This window comes from Orcinus orca, chromosome 14 (genome assembly GCF_937001465.1).
Source record: "Orcinus orca chromosome 14, mOrcOrc1.1, whole genome shotgun sequence".
NCBI classification, from domain to species: domain Eukaryota; kingdom Metazoa; phylum Chordata; class Mammalia; order Artiodactyla; family Delphinidae; genus Orcinus; species Orcinus orca.
This window is the reverse complement of record NC_064572.1, coordinates 50,924,749-50,946,679: the sequence shown is the minus strand read 5'-3', so window position 1 is coordinate 50,946,679 and position 21,931 is coordinate 50,924,749. Positions and strand designations below refer to the sequence as shown.

Here is a 21,931-nt window from a genome sequence, read left to right as displayed (position 1 = left end):
TTTTTTCCCCAGAATTCTGCCAAACGTAGAGAATTATATATAACTTACTACAGAAGAGATGGGCCAAAAATGGACATTTCTATTTCAAAGCCTACTAGTGCCTAGAAAATAAATGTGAAGTCATATTGCAGCTGTTTCTCTTAACCAGCTGGGTCATATACTTAATGGGACCGAGACAGAAGCATTGGTTTTCATATTTATGTGAGGACTTGAAAGGGATCATAAATTATGATGGCTGAGTCTAGCCTTAAGGTAACAATGAACTAAGGTGATGTAGAGGTATACAACGAAAATGGAAACTTCTAAAGCACATCAACAGGGAGCTCTTCAGGGAAGATACAACAGGAGGTTAATGGACATCTAATCTTAATGCTTCATTTTTTTCCCCTTGAGAAATGAGATTAATTAGGCGTACATCAAATATATGGCTTCTGGCATAGAGACATGGTGTTTGCAGAAAGAGAAACAGTATGCCATAAGAACTGACTAGGAAACAGGAAACCCCTCCTTTGGGAGACAGAATTTTAATAACATTTCCAAGCTGAAGTCACGTAATTCAACTTGCAAGGAAAAGTTATTAGTATGACTTTGTAAAGATGTCTACTTGAATTTCAGCAAATAGGTAAGCATATGTTCCCAGCATCTTGGTGCAGTGTTTTGGGATGCAGCTCATCCAACTGACAAGAGGACTTACAGATGTAATACCCATTTCCTTAATGAGATTCGAGACTTAAAATCTGTTATGAACAGATGTGCTATGACATTTACCAGCCACGTGCGGATATGTTTTGAATTAGGCACACTGTTCAAAATATGCCAAACTGCAGGAAATTGTCACCATAATAGGGCTGCTAGCTAAAGCACCTCAGTAACTTGCCAGAGATTGAAGCTTATGGTGGAGGTCCAAAATGTGCCATGTTTGGAGCCTCACTGATGTGATAGAGAGTCTCTACGTACTGAAGGACTCATTGAAAATGAGGATCATTGAGGTGGAATGGCCACCCAGCCTCTGTTTCCTTTCTAAAGGATCACAAACGATCTGTTGAAGAATATTCTAGAATTTTTCAAAGATTTGATTTCAACTAAATTATATGAGGCCTGTTTATAATAGAATTAAGGAATACCTAAATGTGCCAGGCAGATATATATGTGAGTTATTCATTTAACAAACATTTACTGGTCGTTTTCTACATGCCAGTAACTGGAGACACACTGCACTGGGGATAAAAAGATGAACAAGACCCACTTTTTGCCCTCAAAGAGCTCTATGCTGCTGTAAGCCAGCTTCTTATCTTTGTTATCATATTAAGACACGCTGAGTCATTATCTTAATTTTCCTCTTAACCTTTAAGCCTTCCTAAACCTGTATGCAATTCACCAAGTAATGTTCTGTTTTATTATTCTGAGGTAGTGAACCAACCTCATGACTGCTGTAAACTTTTGGGTTTTTTGTTTGGTTGGTTGGGTATTTTTTTTAACTCAATTCATTGCCGTTAGCCCACAGGTTAGTGTTTGTTTTCTCTGTGTTTATAAGGTGGAAACATCATTAAAGGACATCCTTGAGTGAAGAAGATTTGAGATGCCAGGTATCATGCTGAATATTTACGATGAGTCATTTCATTTGTATCTGAGAAGAATTTCATGAGGCATACTTTATTATCTCGGTTTCCTAAAATAGACTGATGAAAGCTTAAATTACTTGCCCAAGGCCACACAGCTCCTGTGTGGTTACAGGGAAGATACACAGGCCAGATCACTGGCTTTCATGCTGTAGCATGCTGTCTCATGCATTTATGTCTTTTGTATTCCTGAGCCTTTCAATTTGTGCATAAAGCATTGACTGAGATGCCTTTTCCTTAACATTAACAAATGACATCACCTTTTTTCTAGACATTTGACTCTCACATAGGCCTGTAACGAAACCATCATCCTGTGTACAATGCCCCTTACAGGAGTATGTTACCTCAAAATAACTATCATTATGTATTCATTCATGTAGATCTATGACTCACTCCTCTCTGCATTGATCTCTTACCTAGTATAAAATCTTGTGGTTCAGTTACTCCTTTGAGGTGATCCAATTCACTTTTCCATCTGATATAGGCAAGTTTCTCCACTATTTTATTAGGTGGTCTACTGGAGCATTTCCTGTGATGGGAAGTTTCTTAGGACAAGATTTAGCCATTGCTGCATTCCTTTTGTCTTTACATCAGTCTTAATCACCAATCCTGTCAGTTCTAATTACTGGCTTAGTTCTGTCCTTGACAAGTAGGAAGGAATTACTTCTTAATCCACCAGAAACATTATGGAGTGGATTGATTCAAATTTTGCTTGAGGTGGAATAATTAAGACTAATTAGCATAAGGTGGAATAATAAAGAAGTGAATATATAAACAGGAAAAGTAAGGAAAGTTAGCGTTCAGCAGCAAGGAGGTACTTGAGAACAAGGTATGTATGTTATTTATCTTTGTATCACCAGTGCCTAATACAGTTCTGGGCACGTAGTAAGTTCTCGAATGTCTGAAGAATGTTTGTAATAAATGTCTCCCAACTTTTGATTTCAGGCTAGCCCTTAATGCTACTCTAAACAGCTTCATTGAATTAAAGTCTAATAAATCCATCAAATCTTTTAGGACAGTTACTGAGTTTTCGCTTTCTCTTATCCAGAGTGAATATCCTGTTTCTTCTTTTTCGCAGATTGTTTTCCCCTTGTAACCTAGTCACTTATTTACCCTAAAACATTTGTTGAATCCTGTGAGGTATCACAGTACTCATAGTGGACCATGTATGGTACTGATATGATTGAGGTACATGAATAACTATGAAGCAAGTCAGAGTGATAAAAAACCACAAAGGAGGCAAAATCAGAAGGTTGTAGGAAAAAAATAGAGAAATTCTAGCTGGGGTGAACTGGGAAGTTTTCATGGAGAGAGTGGCCTTTAAACTGCGTCTTTGGCCTCTCCCGTTGCGGAGCGCAGGCTCAGCGGCCATGGCTCACGGGCCCAGCCGCTCCACAGCATGTGGGATCTTCCCGGACCGGGGCACGAACCCTGTCCCCTGCATCGGCAGGCGGACTCTCAACCACTGTGCCACCAGGGAAGCCCCTGGGTCTTGAAGGGCTACTAGGATTGTCATGAGTAGAAGAAAATAATTGGAGCAAAGACCTGAAGGCAGAGAACGGAAGTGTGGATTTAGAAACCTGACAGTAGAATCATTTGATAAAATAAAAGGTCTGTGTAGAGGATTGTGAGATGAATTTTGAAAGGTACTTTAAACTGAATATGGATTCAATGCAAGGATGGAGAGGTGTTGCTTTATTTATTGGCAGTAGGGAGCCACTGAATATTTTGTGGGTAGAGTAACAGGATTAGAATAGTACTTTAGGAAGATCAATCTTGTAGGACTGATTGGAGTAGTTTATCACTTTCTTAACTGTGTTTCTCTGTCAGTAGCTCAAAGTGATTATGTAATCTTTTCTTCACTAGACAACTCAGAGCACTTTGGTCTTCACGACTGTTATCTGGGGGTCTTTTGGCTCCTTCTTTCACTCTTGGTCCCTAATTTGTATCTAAGTTAGAGAGAAAGCCACTTACTTCCTAGGGGCTCATTCCCCCTTTCTTCCTGCTCTTTTTCCCGATATGCTTGACATTTTCTTTCATGTCAGGGTTGTTTCAGATGACCTGAGGTTGATTGCTTTGCTTCTTTATCTCTCTCTATTCATTTTTATACCCCTCCCTCCAACCACCAGCCCCCACTACCAGATTTACATAGAACTAGGTGTCTACAGGTTTCTAAATAATTGCACTTTGGTTTAATAGGTGTTTACAACAGCACACTTTATTGTCTTAACAAGGAGTGCCGGGAGAAAGACTGTGACACCTGGGAAGTCCCTGCTTCCATGGCCAGGTTTTGCATCCCCAGTCCCTGTTACTAATTAGCACTTAGTTTTGGGTGTTTGTGGGCTTTGGCCAGCAAGAAGGGAGATGTGGTTAGAGTTCTGCATGAGTGGAGTTTGCTCTGGTACACTTGGCCCTCACATATATTTGTCTCTGCTGCCCTTGGTGGCTGCTGTCGGCTGGCCTCAGGATGGCTCACATGACTTTAACTTTTAAAGATGACTTTTTGACACCACTGGGACTCCCCCTGCATTGAAACTGGAGCCTGTAGAATGCAGCACAATGCTTCCTGAGCTTTGTCACTGAAGGCCACTAAAGACAGAAGGTAGCTCCTGGCAACTCTGGAGGTTAGGGAGAGGGGCGTGCTAGGCATGCCATGGTGCTGAGAGCCAGGAGAGGGAGAGGTGGGGTAGAAGACTGTCACGAGGAACCTGCCTCAGGTACAAAATACTTTTGAAGGCTCCATGGCTTTTAAACCTTAGGTGAAACTGGCAGCCCAAGCTTCTGTTTTAATTTCAAGAAATCTTCACCACCTCCGTTGTGGAAGTCACATTCCTATTCCTTTTGCTCCTGTGATATTCAGTGATGATGAGTAGGGTGGTGAAGTGGGTCAGAGAAAGAGGGTGAGGAAAGCAGATATCCTTAGCCCAATTTCAGAAGCATGCAAGAGAAAAAGAACCAGGCTTTGGAGTCGGAATGAAACTGAATCTTAGAATTATTATATGTGTGACCTGGGCAGCAACTTAGCTTCTCTGAGCCTGAGTTTCCATATTTATAGGAAGGGGACAAGAATATCTCGTAGGATTATTATAGGATAAATAGATATAACAGACAAAGTTCTTATGTTGTATAGTAAATGTTGAATAATGGTACCAAAATAATGCTCGTTATTATTTGTGTACCTGTACAAAAATAAATTACCACCTATTTGGCCCTTTCAGTATTTTTAACATTTGAGAGTGAATTTAAATTTTAAAATCATCATGTTAGTTAATGTTTTAATATCTTCAGAAAGCTAGCACTTGGTCTTACCAGTTACATTGTTCAAGGTATGAAGTCGAGCAGAATTTAGAGAAACTATCACTCCTTTTGGCTTCCTTAAAGGGCAGCCCACTGTACCAACTCCTTTCAAATACATGCACATCATGACAATACTGATAAGTGATTTTTCTACTGTTAAGCTTATAATAATGATTATTCTTATCTGCAATGTCCAACTTTATTTTATCTTTATTTTTGGCTGCGTTGGGTCTCCGTTGCTTCACACGGGCTTTCTCTAGTTGCGGCGAGCAAAGGCTACTCTTCGTTGCGGTGCGCGGGTTTCTCATTGCGGTGGCTTCTCTTATTGTGGAGCATGGGCTCTAGGCACACGGGCTCAGTAGTTGTGGTACACGAGCTTAGTTGCTCTGCGGCCTGTGGGATCTTCCCGGACTAGGGATCGAACCCGTGTCCCCTGCGTTGGCAGGCAGATTCTTAACCACTGCTCCACCAGCGAAGTCCTGCAATGTCCACCTTGACAATCTACCATCTTCATAGAATATATATCATTAAAGAGAGAACTTTTCTAGGCAAGACAGTTTAAAATATAACCCCCATACTAACAGTGACGCAGTCTGCACAGTGGAGATATCGATGCTCTCCGGATGCACTGTAAACAGCAAATGGCCTTTTCTAATTATGAAGCATTTGTCTCAACATTCCAGCAGTTGGAATTTGGCTTTAGGCAAACATATGCCTTAATAATGATGGGAAGCAATTGTGGGCTTCGTGGACCCCCTAAACGTCTTTTGTAAGCCGATTCTGTAGCACTAAGTATCTGAGTTATCACAGATGATTCAAGCTTCAAGAAAATGGGGGGTGAGGTGGGGTGTAAAAATAAAGTTTCTGGAGTTCCTGGAGCATATAGTAAAGTACCTTATGGTATGAGTTGGAGCTCTTTTAATGTTGAAGGTGAAGTAGGAGAACAAGCTAATGACACCTGTCTTGTTCTTCCACCCACATCAGGCCCTCCAAAGCTTCTAGCTTATTCACACAGTTTAGATCAGCAGAAGCTGTGAAATGAGACCTACCTACTATCTGAGAATGTTCCCTGGAAAACAGGGGCCGACTTGGGGAAGAATAGGTCACTCTGGAATCCTTGTCAGAAAACTCAGTGTTTTGCTGCTAGGGACAGACACTTGGAAAAGCTCAAATTGAAAACTCATCCTTTTCTAATAGAGATTATGAAGGTCTAGAGTAATTTTTCCAATGAAGTACAAGAATAGAGATTTTATTTGGACAGAATGTTTGACATACACACAAAATGCAATTTAGAAAATACCTGATGAGCTCTACTTTGTGCCATCCCAGGCACAAGAGAAGCATGCCAAGAAATTATATGAATATTGATATGCGGGGCTCAGTGTTAACCCTTTATTTGCTGAGCTGAGGAAATCCTTGGGAGTCCTGGGCAGAGGGCTGGGAATAGTCAGGGAACTTAGGGAAGTGGCTGTTTGTTAATAAGTAAACCATACTTACTTAGTAATTTGTATGTCCCTATGGATGCAGACCAGCTAAAGTATTACCTCTTCCCTTACCACTCTTCCTGTCTCCTTCCCTGAGGTAATCCTTTCTCCAGGATACTTAGAGCAGGGGCTCTTAATCTTAAGGATGCCGTGGACCTATTTGTCACTCTGAAGCATATGGATTCATCTAAGAATGTTTATAAAAGCATAAAAAATACACAGGATTACAAAGAACCATTTATATTGAGATACAATGATAAAACATTTAATAATTGTGATAAAATAACACATTAAACATGAGATCTAGAGCTCTAGTAACTACCATGAGTTCAAAATAATGATGAAGGTAAATTACATTTAAGATATCTGCAGCAAATGTAGGATGATATAAAAATAGCCATGGTTTCTATTGCTGTCAAACCACTTACTGTGGTTTGTTGCCTATACGTATGGAAGAAATGCTAAATTTCAGTAACAGGGTAGTAAAAATAAAGATGTCGTTCCACCTCACATTCACAAATCCTTTGTGTTTCATCCACAGACTGCTTGGGACCCCATGGATCCCAGGTGTCTCCATTCAAATTCCTGTAACAAATACCATAGACTGGTTGGCTTAAACAACGAACATTTATTTCTCAGAGTGTTGGAGGCTTGAGGTTCAGCGTCAGGGTGCCAGTATGGTGGAGTTCTTGGTGAGGGCCCTCTTCCTGATTATGTCCTCAGGAAGGACATAGGTGTGTGCGTGGTGGGAAGGAGGTGTGTGCGTGGTGGGAAGGAGGAGGGAGAATAAGAAGTGTGTATTGGTCTTCATCTCTTCTGGCACAGAGATCCTAAAATCCTTGGAATTTCCTAAGTGAGGAAAGCAACTGACCATAGGTCAGATTTGGCAAGGATGATAGTTTGTCGGCCTCTGTACTGGATTGCAAGTTTCTTGAGGGCAAGAATCATCACCTTGTTTTCTGTCCCTTACATATAGCAACAGTGTCAACTAGATTGGAGTAAAATAAATACGGGCAGAATACTTACTTGAGTCTATAGGTGCTCTATACCTACACATGCTTTCTCGGTATTCGTCCAAAATTCAAATTGGGCAGCAGATGAATTCCCCAGTAGGAGAATTTAAGCCAAACCCAGATTTGTGGTTTCATAGTCTAGCACCATTTTATGGCTCATTCTTCTATAACCTTGGTGTCCCCTAAATGAAGGTCAACTTTTGCCTACAGTGAAGGTATTCTTAATGTACTCATACACTTAGAGATCCCAGAGTAATGGTAACTTGTATCTTTTCCACAGAGTTCAATCTGGCCTTAACCTGAAAAAATGATAAATGTTTCCAATAGCGAATTTTAGATACATACTTGAACAAAAAGGAAAATCCCTTCCCAACCCTTTTTCTGCTTTACACTCTTAAGACTTACGTGTTCAACAACAGTAATCATTGTGAAAATCACAGGAATTTTATTTGTGAAGTGCTTATCCCCTACAGAGATTAATATACCACTTAATATCAAAGGTAAATGGATTTTTTTGAATGTTCTCTAAGTTATGGAAGCAATAGACATATACTCTAGCAGGCTGTTTAAGAAGCAAGATGTTAATCACAACTCCAATATAACCATACTTGTGACAACATTACAAGGTGATTATTAGTCATGCTTGCCCACCTGTAAAATGCTGACTTGACTAATATGCATATTGGCAGCATACAGAAAAGGTGTTGGCACCTTGCCCAAGGTCATGGACAAACTTGAAGTTTCATTAAGCCATATTGATTATCATGCAAAATATCGAACACAGTTTTACTCAGACATTCCATTTACATGGGCTATTGAAATCAAGATAAAACAAAAATACTGAATTCTGTGAACTTAATTTCAGAGATCGTTTTTCTACACATGAATTATGATGTCTAATAAATTCCGTTTAGACATTTTAATGTAACCCTAGAGTCTGACTAGGCATATATATTTTCTGCAGGTGAACTTGATGTACACAAATTACATTAATTAACAATTATACCCAGTGTTTAGCAAATAAAAAGCAAGTTTCTTGAGTTGGGGGAAGTTAGAGGAAACAAGACAGGGACTTTTCTCAGAGGGAATGTAGTACAAACTTATTTGAGGTAATGTAATATAGACAGAGATAATTGACCGTGTTGGTAACATGTGCAAAATGCCAGTAAATGACACAGAAAAAGCTATAGTTGTAAGACAAAAAGGTTGTTTATCAGGAGAGACAAGGGATGGAGCCTGGCCTTGAAGTGTGAGCTCAGACTAATAGTGCTGCAGGTAACTTAGTACACACACACACACACACACACACACACACACACACACACACACACACACACACACACACACACACACACACACACACACACACACACACACACACACACACACACACACACACACACACACACACACACACACACACACACACACACACACACCCTCCCTCTGCCAAGCCTCTGCTGTTACTCCCATTGCTGCCTTATTCACTAAGACCCTCCTCACTTCACTCCTGAATTACTGTGGCCTCTGCCTGGCACTCCGTACTCCTTGTCTGAACCTGTGCGCACAGTGTATCGGAACAGTTTTCCTCAAACTGAGCTTTTATCATATTAACTACTGTGCCCTGTGGTTTGTACAAAAAGTGTTACTTTGATGGCGCCAGTGTTGGTCTGTGTTCTGCTTGACTCCGGTGTTTCTGAATCCAGTGTGTCCCTCATAGATTAGTCTTTCTCAGCTATCACTATGATATCTTTCGATTTATGAGATTGTAATAGAAGCTTTTATATACTGTTACCAGGAGTATGCACTGTGATGTCTTTCTGCGGGGCAAAGCCTTAAAATGTATATATGCTTTATTTCACCTTGACATTATGCTTTTAATCATGCCTTTGTGCATTTAAAAAATATGTATAATACAACTATTTATTGTTGCTATTTTTAAAATAAAATTTGTTGGCATATCCTAATTGGTCCTTTGGAAGGAGGAGCGTCTATACTGGAAACACCTGGGAACCATTAAAAATGATGAATATAGAAAATACTTTTTTTTTTCTAGTAAGCATTTAATTTTTTTTGATATCCCCATGGTATATCCTTTAACATTGTGGTTCTTTGTTTTGTTTTGTCTTTTTAAGATCTCTAGTAGTTTTCTGTTGTTCATCAAATTAATCCTTGCTTCCTATGCCTTGCCTGGCTTCCAGGGCCCTGCATCAACCTACTCTCAAATTGTGTAGCAACCTTATAGAAATCTCAACCACTGCAGTCTGTTTTATCCCTGACTGGACTCCCAAGGCCCAAACTCACTTCCAGTTGTGCTCTTGTTTATGTACTCTCCCCACTTGACTACCCTTTGTGTCTCTCTCCTCGTTCAACTCCTATCATTTTTTTAAAATAAATTTATTTATTTTATTTATTTATTTTGGCCGCATTGGGTCTTCGTTGCGGTTTTCTCTAGTCGCGGCGAGCGGGGGCTACTCTTCGTTGCTGTGCGCGGGCTCCTCATTGTGGTGGCTTCTCATCGTTGCGGCTTCTCTTGTTGCGGAGCACGGGCTCTAGGCGCTCAGGCTTCAGTAGTTGTGGCATGTGGGCTCAGTAGTTGTAGCTCACAGGCTCTAGAGCACAGGCTCAGTAGTTGTGGCGCACAGGCTTAGTTTCTACGTGGCATGTGGGATCTTCCCGCACCAGGGATTGAACCCGTGTCCCCTGCATTGGCAGGCGGATTCTTAACCACTGCACCACCAGGGAAGTCCCGTTTCATTTTTAAGGGTCTACTACTTCTTATGAATCTTGTCCTGATTTTCTCAGTCCTTCGTGGCTATATCATCCAGTTCTATGGTTCGTCTCAAGTAAACAGGTGTTCTGGAAAGGAGCCTGGATTCAACAGAGGAACTAGAATGTGACTGGAGAATACCTGTGAGATGAGCGTTGTTTTCTGCTGAAGGTTGATTTTTGAAGGCTATTTGGAATGGAGCCATGCACACACCGGTCCTTGCTGCTTTGTTCTTTTTCTACTTAACTGACCATCTTTGTTCTCCAGTAAAGAGCTGGCCAAGGGAGAAGTCATGTTTTCTTTTTTAGCTTCAAACAATTTTGCAAGGAAAAATTAGGTAAAGTTCAAAGATAAAGGTTTGCTCTAGAGTGCAATATTCCTTTTATCATCTTTTTCATCTGTTCCTCTGTGGATTACTTCTAGCATCCTCCTGTAAGGCACATCCATGGCCTGATTACCCGAGCATTTTCTCCTCTCCCTTATGCCCAAATCTTGATCTATTGCATTCACTGGGCTTAGTCTGAGAACCGAAGAAGAGAGAACTGCATTCGTCCATTTTTGTGTTTGGATCACTAGACTATACCTCAGCCCCATTCACTGGTCCTGCTCAAACCCCTGCACAGCCCTTCTCTATCCCATACTCCATGGGTACTATATATGAATTGTCTTTTTTTAGTTCATGTGCTAACTTAAAATATTTCTATTATGAAAATTTGCAAACATACAAATAGCATAGTAAAACATGCTTCTTGAATACCCACCACACAGATTCAATTACCAACATTTTTAGTGTACTCTTTTAAAACCCAAGTTTATCTTAATATTTTGTTCTCTTATGCTGTAACATCTGTCTTTCTAAAACTTGTCTTTTAGTCATGTGCTTAATAGATCGAACAGTGATCTCTTCTGTGGTATTCAGTTTCAATACTTAATTATTCATTGTCAAAGACAGTGGTATGTGAGAGAAATTAAAATTAAACAAGCATAGCTAATATATTGATAACTTCATAGGGTAACTTTGGGCACAGGTTACAATTTAATTGTAATTATTATTTCTATTCTATTAAGTTAACCCCTAAACCTGAAAACTAAATTTTCACCTATATTTTTAAAAATTAAAATATGATCGATCATGTGAGTCATTAACCCCACTCTGGTTACTTACCAGGAAGTGTTATTTCTTGTGAACGTCTCTTATTCTTCATCCGATTTCCTTTGTATATAGTCTTGAAATTACTAAATACTTTCAATGTGTTCTTAGACCGTCTGATCCCTTAAGGACATAAGAGCAACAGGAATCTTCCTTATAGACATTAATACTAGTATTGAAAATTATGAACTACATTTTGTCTGTAAGAATACTTCTTAACTAAATAGGATAGCATTATGATATTAGCTTTAAACCAAGGTTAATCACTTTTATTCCACTGAATAACTCCTTGCTTTTGCACATTATAATTCACTGTTGAAATTCTTTAATTTTTTTTCCTATTTTTTTTTTCTTTTTCTGCAGCTCTTGTAAATGTGAAACTCTGGGCCATTGATCGACAATGTTTTCAAACAATAATGATGAGGACAGGACTCATCAAGCATACCGAGTATATGGAATTTTTAAGAAGGTAGGATGCTTTCTTTTCTCCTGAGAGTGTTTTATTGTCTTTCCAACGTTCCTCTGAAATGCAGCCCGGGGAACACTTTTTGCCTTTATCTCAGTCTTATTAGCCTACAAATTTGTGGAAGTACAAGACTTTGCACTGGCTTCTTTCTATTTCTGCTGCCAAATTTCATGATAGGTGGTTAAGTCAGAACTTCAGAGTTTCATCCAACATCCTCTCATAGAGGAGAGCAGCATAGAGGAGAGAAGCAAGTGAGCATTTGCAGGAACAATGACAACAAAAAGGATATTGAGTCCATCTCTAACTGTTGATCAATTAATATATTTACCTCTTCTAAAGCAACCCACAGTATAAGACCGAATCATCTCTGTGTGAGGTTCTATATTAAAGATCAGATGACTAAGATGAAAAGTTCCAAGAAGAAGTTTATTATCCTTTAATCCTGAATTTAATTTCCCAAATTAAATTCATTTTATGTTGCAGTTCTGAGGTATCAAAAGCTTTTCTTTTCCTGATATTATATATTGTAATAACTCAGTATACCATAGGAATTGGAAAAAAACGCCAGCTTTCGTTTCTTAGGAATATACTGATAGTCACTGAAATTCATTTGTCTCTAGGCTTATTTTATTTTAAAGAGTATATATTATCATTAAAAAGAATATTGACAACTTTGACTTTTTTGAAAAAGTTATTTTGTATAATTTTTCTTTTGAAACAGAACCATCACTAAATAGTGATGTACAGAGTATGTGAGCTAAATGGGAGTGCAACACCAATTGAGAGTTCATTTTTGAGAGCTAGAATGTTAAACTGGCCTTTTTATTTTATATTTCTGGTGAAGAAATTGTTTAAATGGAGTCAAAAAATCATATTTTGTGTCAGTGATAGAAAAATCTTAATGGATATCTATTGAATTTTCTTAAAGGCAATTTTGCTGTTCCTTACTTGGGTATTTCTTTTGGTTAACTTATTGTTTCTGATTACATTTTTTATTTCCACATAATTTTTTCTTTATTCCTGGTAAAAGGACAATAAAAATTCAAATATGACATCAGATGAGACCTATTTAAAAAAATTACTCTATTGGCAACGTGTTGGTTTTTTTTTTTTACTAAAGATGATTGAATGAAACAAGTGGAAATGTGAATTTCTTCTGTTTGAAGATTAGTATAGTTTGCGAGGAAATTAAATTATTCAGGTGCCATCTGTGTATGTTATATATGTATATATATGTTGATATGTGTGCTGATACATAGATGTGTGTATGTGAATGGAGACAGAAAGAGATAAGAGTGAATGTTCATTTTTAAGCCTTTATTAAAGTGCAAGTTACTGATTTCTTGTGATGCAGCCCTGACAGAGAAAGATCCCAATTCGTAATCAGTGAGATGCTTGTCTGTGGGACAGAGTTAACTATTTGTCTCACATACCTAAGAGCTGGGTATTTATGATGCTGGTTTCAGCTTCCATAAGTTAGTTTTCATAAGGAAATGGAATGAGTGCCAATGCTGTCTTTCATGGCTCCAACAAAAACTCTTTATTAGAGGCACAATTTCAGGAAATTGTAGATGTCTCTGTGTGTGTGTGTGTGTGTGTGTGTATGTGTATGTGTGTGTGTGTGTGTGTAATTGATCCTGGATATACTTTTATTTTTGTATTCTCAGAAATGCCCAAATTTATCATCTATTTTGACAATTCAAACCTTAAACAATAAAAGTTGGTTCTCTTAGATTGCGTAAACATTTCTTGTTGATCAGCTTAGAGCAAGTGGAGTTTAACTGATTTACTAAAAGTGACAGGCACTGACTTTGATGTCACTCTTCATCTGGCCACTCTGTAAAACATCAGGTCCACATCATTTGTGTATATAGTAGTGGGCTGGGAGTCCAGAAAGGTGACAAATGACCACTGTTGCCTGGGGCCAGCTTTAATCTTCCTAAATTATTACTGTGACCAACTGGTTCTCTTTCTACAATGCTCATAGTTCCTGTTGAATTAGTTACAGCATCATTAGCTGGGTATTCAAGGTCCTCCCACAGCCAATGGCAGCCTGCTTTTTCAGCCAGATTTCTTCTTGCCCCAGGCAAACCAAATGATTCCACGTGCCCAAGCAGACCTTGTGCTTTTAGATAGCACACTGCCTCTGTTGCCTTTTCCCCCATTGTCAATGTTTAAGTCTCTCTCTTCTTTTTATATTCAACTAAAAGCTGCCCTTTCCACAGATACTGATGGTTCTACTGGGAAGCAATCTCTCTTCTTCATTTCTACCATGTGTGTTATTTTCTACTTTATTATAATCTCACTGCTAAACTTATCTCTACTTTTAAACTACAGACTTTTTGGGACTAGAGCTATTTCTTAAGCATCTTGGTATTCTTCTTTGGCACACAGCTTACCACTTGGTAGACAGGCAATTTACAGGACAGTAAGTGTGGGATGAGTACGTAATTTGAAGGGCCCACTGGAAAATCAAATTCAGGACTCCTTTTGCAAAAATTGTGAAAAATTTCAAGACACTGGTGGCATAGTATGAAACCAAGTATAGGGATCTTCTAATCTTGGGCCCTGTGCTGTTATACTTGTGAAACTAAGAGTGAGTAATCATTCCTCCCTCACTTTCCCAGGTTAATACTTTCTGCCATTTATTTTGCAAGGCTGTTGGAATGACATAATATTCCCCAAGGAAATGTAGATCTTGTCAAAAACTAAGATGACCAAAATTAATTAAACTTCTCTACCATAACTTCAGAATTTTTTATTTCCCTGTTTATTGTTGATTTTAAAATTCTGCTTACCACTCTTACGTTACGTAAAAGCTTTAAAGGTTTATATAGTTAAGTCAGCCAACTTTTTACTTTATGGTTTCATGTTTAGAAAGACTTACTTTATCATAAAAACATAGACTTAATACTTAAATCCTCTGTAGCAGCCTGTGTGTGTGCACGTGCGCTTGTGTGTATGCGCATGGCGGGGTGTTTTTCTCTAATATGCTTGCTAAAAACTTTCATCTGAATTTTTCTACTATAGATACATATACTTCGTAGTTTGTTAAGGATTTAAGCAATGTGACACAATCAGACAAATTAAAACTCTAGCAGATGGTATTAGAAATCATCAGAATTCTTCACAGTGAGGGTCTCTGGTACATTGGAATGCCTTCCTAATGGAGGACTTTCAAGGGCAGGGACAGGCTAAAAGAGGAGTGATTCTGTATCACTGCTCATCTCCCCATACCACACTTCACTTTTCTAAATAAGCAGTAAATTTGGAGGGTGAGAAAAGGAGGGGACACATCAGACATGTAAATGCACAGACAAAATGCAAGGATTTTTCTTATCAAAGTCGGTTTTTTTCATTCCAGTGTGTTTACTCATTTTGTAACCACCAGTCGTGTGGTCTGGCCTCCTCTTTGCTATTAAACGCCACATCAGACCGTGATTCTGGTCTTTAATCCTATTTAGTTGTTTCTCTTTTATGCTTAAATTTCACATTCCCTGATGTAAACACATGTTCCTATGCAAGCATAGCAAAAACAAAAAATATTCAAGGGGCAGTGCTGCTAAGCAAGGTACGATTGCTATAGGTCCAGTAGCGATTTTGTGAGATGCATTTTCTATCTTCTTTGGCTACTGAAAAATGCTGTTGTTTTGCAGATGGATTCTGAAAAATAACTGCTAGAGTTAACTGCCAGAGTTAATTTGTGTTGCTTTTTTTCTGAGCATATTCTCTGTGCTACTGTTGGCACAGACATCTATACCCGGAGGAGCATTAGAATGCAGTTGTGTGACCACTGGGATATGCTTGAAGGAACTGGGTTTTCTGTTGGCCCCAAACTATGATGCTGCTGAACCTCTATTTATCTTAATGCCTCCCTGACAAATCAGAGACACAGCAGGGACTGTTTGGAATTTAAGCTACTCAATCAAGCCTGTCGACCCACAAAAAAACCTTTTCTTGATCCACTAAGGAATCTTTTGGTAAGGCAGATATGCTTGCATCATCATTCTGCATAAAACCTTTCCATGACTACTACTCACTCCTAAGATAAAGTATGTCTTTGGCACTGTCGTCAAAGCCCTGCTTCCTCTGGCTACTGCTGACCTCCCTAGGTTCATCTCACTCTCCATCTTCTCCTTCCTTGCCTTCTCATTCCCTCTTTGCTCTAGTCCCCTGGTGAGCCTTCATTTCCTTATATGCTGTGTTCCCTCGCAATGGAGATCCTCCTAAGAGACTCCTCTCCCTTTGAATGGATGCATTTTCTAGGGTGATCTATGGTGTAGCACTCTGGAAATGGTCTGCCATTATGGTAGAAAAAAGAATCTGGTCTCAAACAATTACAGATTTCTGATTTACCTTCCTTAGGTTGAAAGAGAAATTAATAGTATTAGCCACCAAGTTTCATGTTGTATTTTCAATAAATAGCATTTTAAAGTTTAGGGATTTTGAAGTTCTTTACCTATTTGATTCTCAGCTGACTCTCCAACCATTAAGGTAGTTTTCAGTTTTGGGTTTTTTTTTTGTTTTTGTTTTGTTCTGTTTTTGTGGTACGCGGGCCTCTCACCGTTGTGGCCTCTCCCGTTGCGGAGCACAGGCTCCGGACGCGCAGGCCCAGCCGGCCATGGCTCACGGGCCCAGCCGCTCCGCGGCATGTGGGATCTTCCCGGACCGGGGCACGAACCCGTCCCCTGCATCGCAGGCAGACTCTCAACCACTGCGCCACCAGGGAAGCCCAGTTTTCAGTGTTAAAACTAGCAGTCATGTGGTTTGGCCCTCTTTGGGCAGAAGAGTGGATCTTCTTCAGGGATCTCTGATCAGATCCCTGGAAGCTAATTGATAACAAAGCCCAAAGCTAATGGCTCCCTATGAGGGCCGTAGCAGCATCCACATACAAGGTGTCCAGATGAGGAGTGGGCCTTTGGCAAATCATAGAACTACTCTGTTGATTAATCCTTCTGCCCCAGTTTTCTCATTGAGAGCCCTGGTATACATTTTGATGCTGTGTAAAGGTTCCTTATTCCGTATGTCCATTCCTAGGGAGTAAGCCCAAATCTAGTTTGTTATCCCCCCTTATTCTCTAAAACAATAATGCTTGTATATACATCTAACATATAATTTTACTTACATATGCATACTAGAAAAGTAAGTGATTCCTTTAAAAAAAAAGCAATATGACTTTGTTCTAGAAACTTCATGCTATCCTTTGGATATCAGAATGACCTTCACTATGTGGATAATTTCATTTGGGGTTGACTCTGTGACTTCAGTCTATATCCCAGACCAACCTTCCTGAAATGTCTCTTTAATTGCTTTACATTTCTCTCATCTGGTAGTTTTGACCACACCTGTCACTAGCAGCGGCCTAGCCTACTTATATAATGATGCATCTTCATGTCTGGTCTGATACATCAATAATGATTAAATTTTAGTTTTAGAAAAATCTAAGACAAGATATAGTTTCATCTCTGTGCACATTTTATAGGTGAAGGAATTGAGTCTCAGAGGCCAAAATAAGTTCACATTCAGTTAGAAACAGAACTTAGAACTCAGGCTTCTGAATTCCCAGTCTGAGTATTCTACCATACCTGCACTCAAGTTCACAGTTCATTCACAGCTTCTGATGAAGCTCCTCACTGTAGTAAACTTACCATGAGGGGGGGTTAGTGGTATTTTCTTTTTGCCTCTCCACAAAGGTAACATACTTAGATTATTAGTTTGATATTATATAGGCTTTTTTCTGTACTCTATATTTTTACTTTCGGCCTGGGGTAATGACATTTTTAAATGCCTTGCAAGTTTTTCCTTCTCTGATCCAGTTTAAAAACCCCCCAAATTTCATTTCCTTATAACTCAATCCAACAGGTCACCTTGTTTCTCAGATTTTTATTGTTTATCATATTTATAAAAACATAGGGAGAGATTTAGAGTTCTTTGAGTAGAATACAAACTTGTAAGGGATATGAGAGGTTGCTCATTTCACTAATGAGAGAGCCGAGGCCTAGATTGGTTGTGGGAGTTGCCCAAAGTCACATGGACAATTGGTAGTACAGTTAACCCTTGAACAATGTGCAGGTTAGGGGCACCAACCCCCATGCACTCAAAAATCCGAATATAACTTATAGTCAGCCCTCTGTATCCATGGTTCCTCCGTATCTGCCATTCCACATCCTCAGATTCAACCAGCCGTGGATCATGAGGCGCTCTAGTGTTTACTGTGGAAAACATTTTCATGAAAGTGGACCCATGCAGATCAAATCCCTGCTGTTCCAGGGTCAACTATATACTGATCCAGCTCTCTGCCCTCAGGTAAAGCTGAAATTCAACTGTCTTTTGTTCAAAACCTCCAGCGTATAACTCAACACGATCTTGACTAAACACACGTTCCAGTGTTTCACAATTCCTCTAGGATATGTTTTAACACTCCTGCTAAGATTGCTATATTGTCCATAGGAAGAGAAAGTAACTGCTTACAGCTGCCCTTGTAATGTCAGTTTTGAATGACAGATGTGGGGTGGGGTCTGCAAATTTACATTTTTAACAAGTTCTCAGGTGATGCTCATGCTTTTGGTCTGGGGACCGCTCTTGGGAATCACTGATCTAGGATATAAGATGAAGGTAGAAAATATATTTCAAATATTTTAAATGTTTGTGTGACTTGTTATGAAAAGAGTATTTGTTTAAATTTTGGATTCAGCATCTTATAGGTATGTAATCTTAGGCGAGTTTCTTGAAACAGACTCTCAGTTTCTACAACCAAAAATAGGGTACCCTCCCACAATGAAGGATTATAATTAGGAATAAACAAAATACGATAATATGAGCAGTTACCGAGTGTGTGCTAAGCAATGTTCAAAACACTTTAGATGTATTAACTTATTTAATCCTCAAGAAAACTCTTTAAAGTAAGTACTAACATTTACATTTTACAGATGAGAAAACTGAGGCCTAAGAGTTAAATAAAGTTCCACTGACTTTGTCCTTGGTGTATCTGGGTTTCTTCCCATTTACTGTAATTTTTTCTCTAATATTGCCCTTTCCCCAAACCTCAGTAATTTTTTCCTTCCTCCCACCCCTGAGGATATGTTCTTAGAAATAAATACTCTGTAATAGCATAAGAGCTGTCACTTTAAATGATGATGAATAAAAGTGATGATGTCTTAGGATTGCTTAGGCTCAGTGATGTTTGGAAGTCCACCACCTGTATGTCAGAAGGCACCATTATTACTAAAATGGATATTAAATAACCAAGAACTAAGGGTCACTGTCTTTTGGCATCAGAGGAAAGTGTTTGTGGCTTGAAGCTCCTTTCTACCCTCCTGCCTGGAGCTCTTCAAGCACAGATGGTGGTCTTTAGGCAGGACCTGTCCTTGCTTAGTTAAGCTGAGTTCTGTGAACTTCTTTAAGGAATTGCACTATTTGAACGTTTATTGATGGAGTATCTTTGGTACACTTTAGTCTGAAGAAATCATGATGCTACTTTTTGGGCACAAATCATGTAAGGGACAACAATATAGTCTAATCAACTTGTTGAGATCACATTTATGGAAAAGCAAAATCACGATCCCACTTTCCCTAGATTTTACGGGGAGAGATGGCAAAAGAAGGTGCATATGAAAATAGTTTTAGGGATTTTGGACCTTTTTAAAAATTTTTCAAAGGATAAGTGACAGACCTTTTAAGCTCTTAAGCTTTGAGCTTTAATAGAGCTTTTCTAGAAGATTGTGAAACCCGCATTAGAATTAAGCTCTGCAAAGCTGGCATAGTTTTAATTTGACGGCAAATGATGTGACGAATAAAGAGGTACTTTCTCACACCATTTTCAAGTTGGCCTGCTTACAGCCCATTTCATGGTAGCAGATCCATTCTCATTAAAGGTGACACAGGAGCAGATAAATGTAAGTGGCCATTAATTTCATGTTGTCATCTAGCATTTGCACAAGTGTCTCCATATTGATCCTTTTTAAAAAGAGCATGTAATCTTATATTTGCATAATATAGTGATTAAAATTATTCATCTACAATGTTTACATATAGGCATACTCACCTCCACATGTGTGAATTCCTTCTAATTCTTGCAAATGATTAATAAGACATCTGATTTATGGTATTTGTGGCTAAAATTGTCCATTTAAGTCAAGTAATGAGTCTTACACAGACAAGTACTGTTTGGCTCTGAGGAAGACAAGGCCCCAACTAAGGGACTTAGTACATTGATTCATTATGCTGCTCGTCCTGAGGCTAAGCTTGAAAGGATGTGTCCCTTTGGGGATTGTAGGCTGACTTTCCTCCATCATGTTCCTAGGATAGTTTCTCAACACTGGGGTTTAAAAAACTAAAGCCGTGTGATAAAGCAGTTTAATATTCCTTCATTTTATTGCTGTAGTTTTGATCCTTATAAATCATTTCTGTAGTGAGGCTTCTGTATTTTTTATTGAAGTATAGTTGATTTACAATACTATATTAGAGGCTTATTTCATTTCTGTATATTTCATGCTGAGCCTACTTACTGTCCTATCTTTTTAAAATGTTTTGTATGCCAATGATTGGTGCATCTGGGACGGAGTTGTTTTCCATCAGGAGAATTGTTCCGTAATGAACAAGTTCAGAAGGAATCCATGAGCTTTTAGGGAAACTAAGAACGGGGAGCTCCTTGGATCCCGGCAACCTAGATTTCTCCACTAGATGTAGAAATCTGCTTCCCCACAGCTGGAGAGACATCTGAGAATCTGGAGTGTGGATGAGGAAACTGTTGAGAGACAAAGTAAACATCCGGGTGATTTAGACAAAGTACGTGTCTCAGCTTGTACGTTTTATCTGTCCTGGGAAGAGGAGAGTACATCAGTTTGTTTAGAAAAAGCCTGAATAAGGAGAAATATGTCTCATAGTTTCTGTTTCTAGGGGGTGTGTGTGTGTGGTTTTTTTTTTTTTTTTGGCTTGGAATAAAGTTATTCATAATTTATTTACCAATATGACTTTACCAAGGTGACCTCTTAAGCTTAGAATCTGGCTGTTAAGCAGAAAGGGTATCTCCAAACCAGACAGTCCTGCTTTTCTGCTTTGCCTCGGGTGTAGGGAAAGTGCACTGGAATAGGAAGCCATGAGAGGCAGCAGCTGGCATGGTGTCTGGTAACAGAAAGACGGGCTGGGTTCTGATCACTCCCCCACAGTGAGAGTTTTCAGAGCAGTGAAGGAGACAAGGGAGGAAACAAGAACAAAACAGCCCGCACCTGCTACTTTATACACATTATCTCACGTACCTTTGACGGGATTCTTTGAGGGAGTTGGCGTTATTCCCACTTTATTGAGGAGGCAACTGGAGTTATGAAAATGACAAGCTTTCCCAGCATCACACAGCTGGATTCAAAACCAGACCTGGTCCCAAAGTCCTTGTTCTCTTGATCACATCAGGCCAACTTCCTGAAAATGGATAATGTCAGGAGATCAATAGATGAGTATTTATTATTTTTTATATATAGAAGAAAAGTGCCAATTGGCGAACATATTAAAGTCACAAGGATAAATAATGACAAAATTTATTTGGAAATTCATTTCTTGATGCATTTCAACCATTGAAAAAACTTCCTAACATTAATTTGTGTGTAATCATCTATCCATATATGAAAGGAATCGTGAGGTTTTTTTTAATAGGATTTACTTTTTTTTTCTTAATTAATTTATTTATTTAGGGCTGTGTTGGGTCTTCGTTTCTGTGTGAGGGCTTTCTCTAGTTGTGGCAAGTGGGGGCCACTCTTCATCCCGGTGCACAGGCCTCTCACTATCGCGGCCCCTCTTGTTGTGGAGCACAGGCTCCAGATGCGCAGGCTCAGTAGTTGTGGCTCACGGGCCTAGTTGCTCTGCGGCATGTGGGATCTTCCCAGACCAGGACTCGAACCCGTGTCCCCTGCATTAGCAGGCAGATTCTCAACCACTGCACCACCAAGGAAGCCCCAATTGTGAGGTTTTGAAGAGTTATTTAAAAACAGAGGGGAGAGGATATTTTTTCTTTGAAATCTCCTGATAAGCATAGTATTTTAAAATTTGTATGTATACAACAAATGATAGAATATGTCAGCCTAGGATTCCAATTAAGCAGTGTAACTTCAGTTATTCTATAAATACATAGGGTTTAAAA

The 21,931-nt window shown here is 39.1% G+C and overlaps 1 protein-coding gene across 2 annotated transcripts in view; it reads left to right on the top strand.

The window, feature by feature from the left end:
- PRKG1 (protein kinase cGMP-dependent 1) overlaps positions 1-21,931 on the top strand; it is a 1,186,942-nt gene that overhangs the window by 752,292 nt on the left and 412,719 nt on the right. For both annotated transcript variants that reach the window (XM_004285352.3, XM_004285351.3), the window contains exon 4: positions 11,697-11,802. In XM_004285352.3, the coding sequence (XP_004285400.1) occupies positions 11,697-11,802 (106 nt within the window). The remainder of the gene's footprint in view (positions 1-11,696; positions 11,803-21,931) is intronic.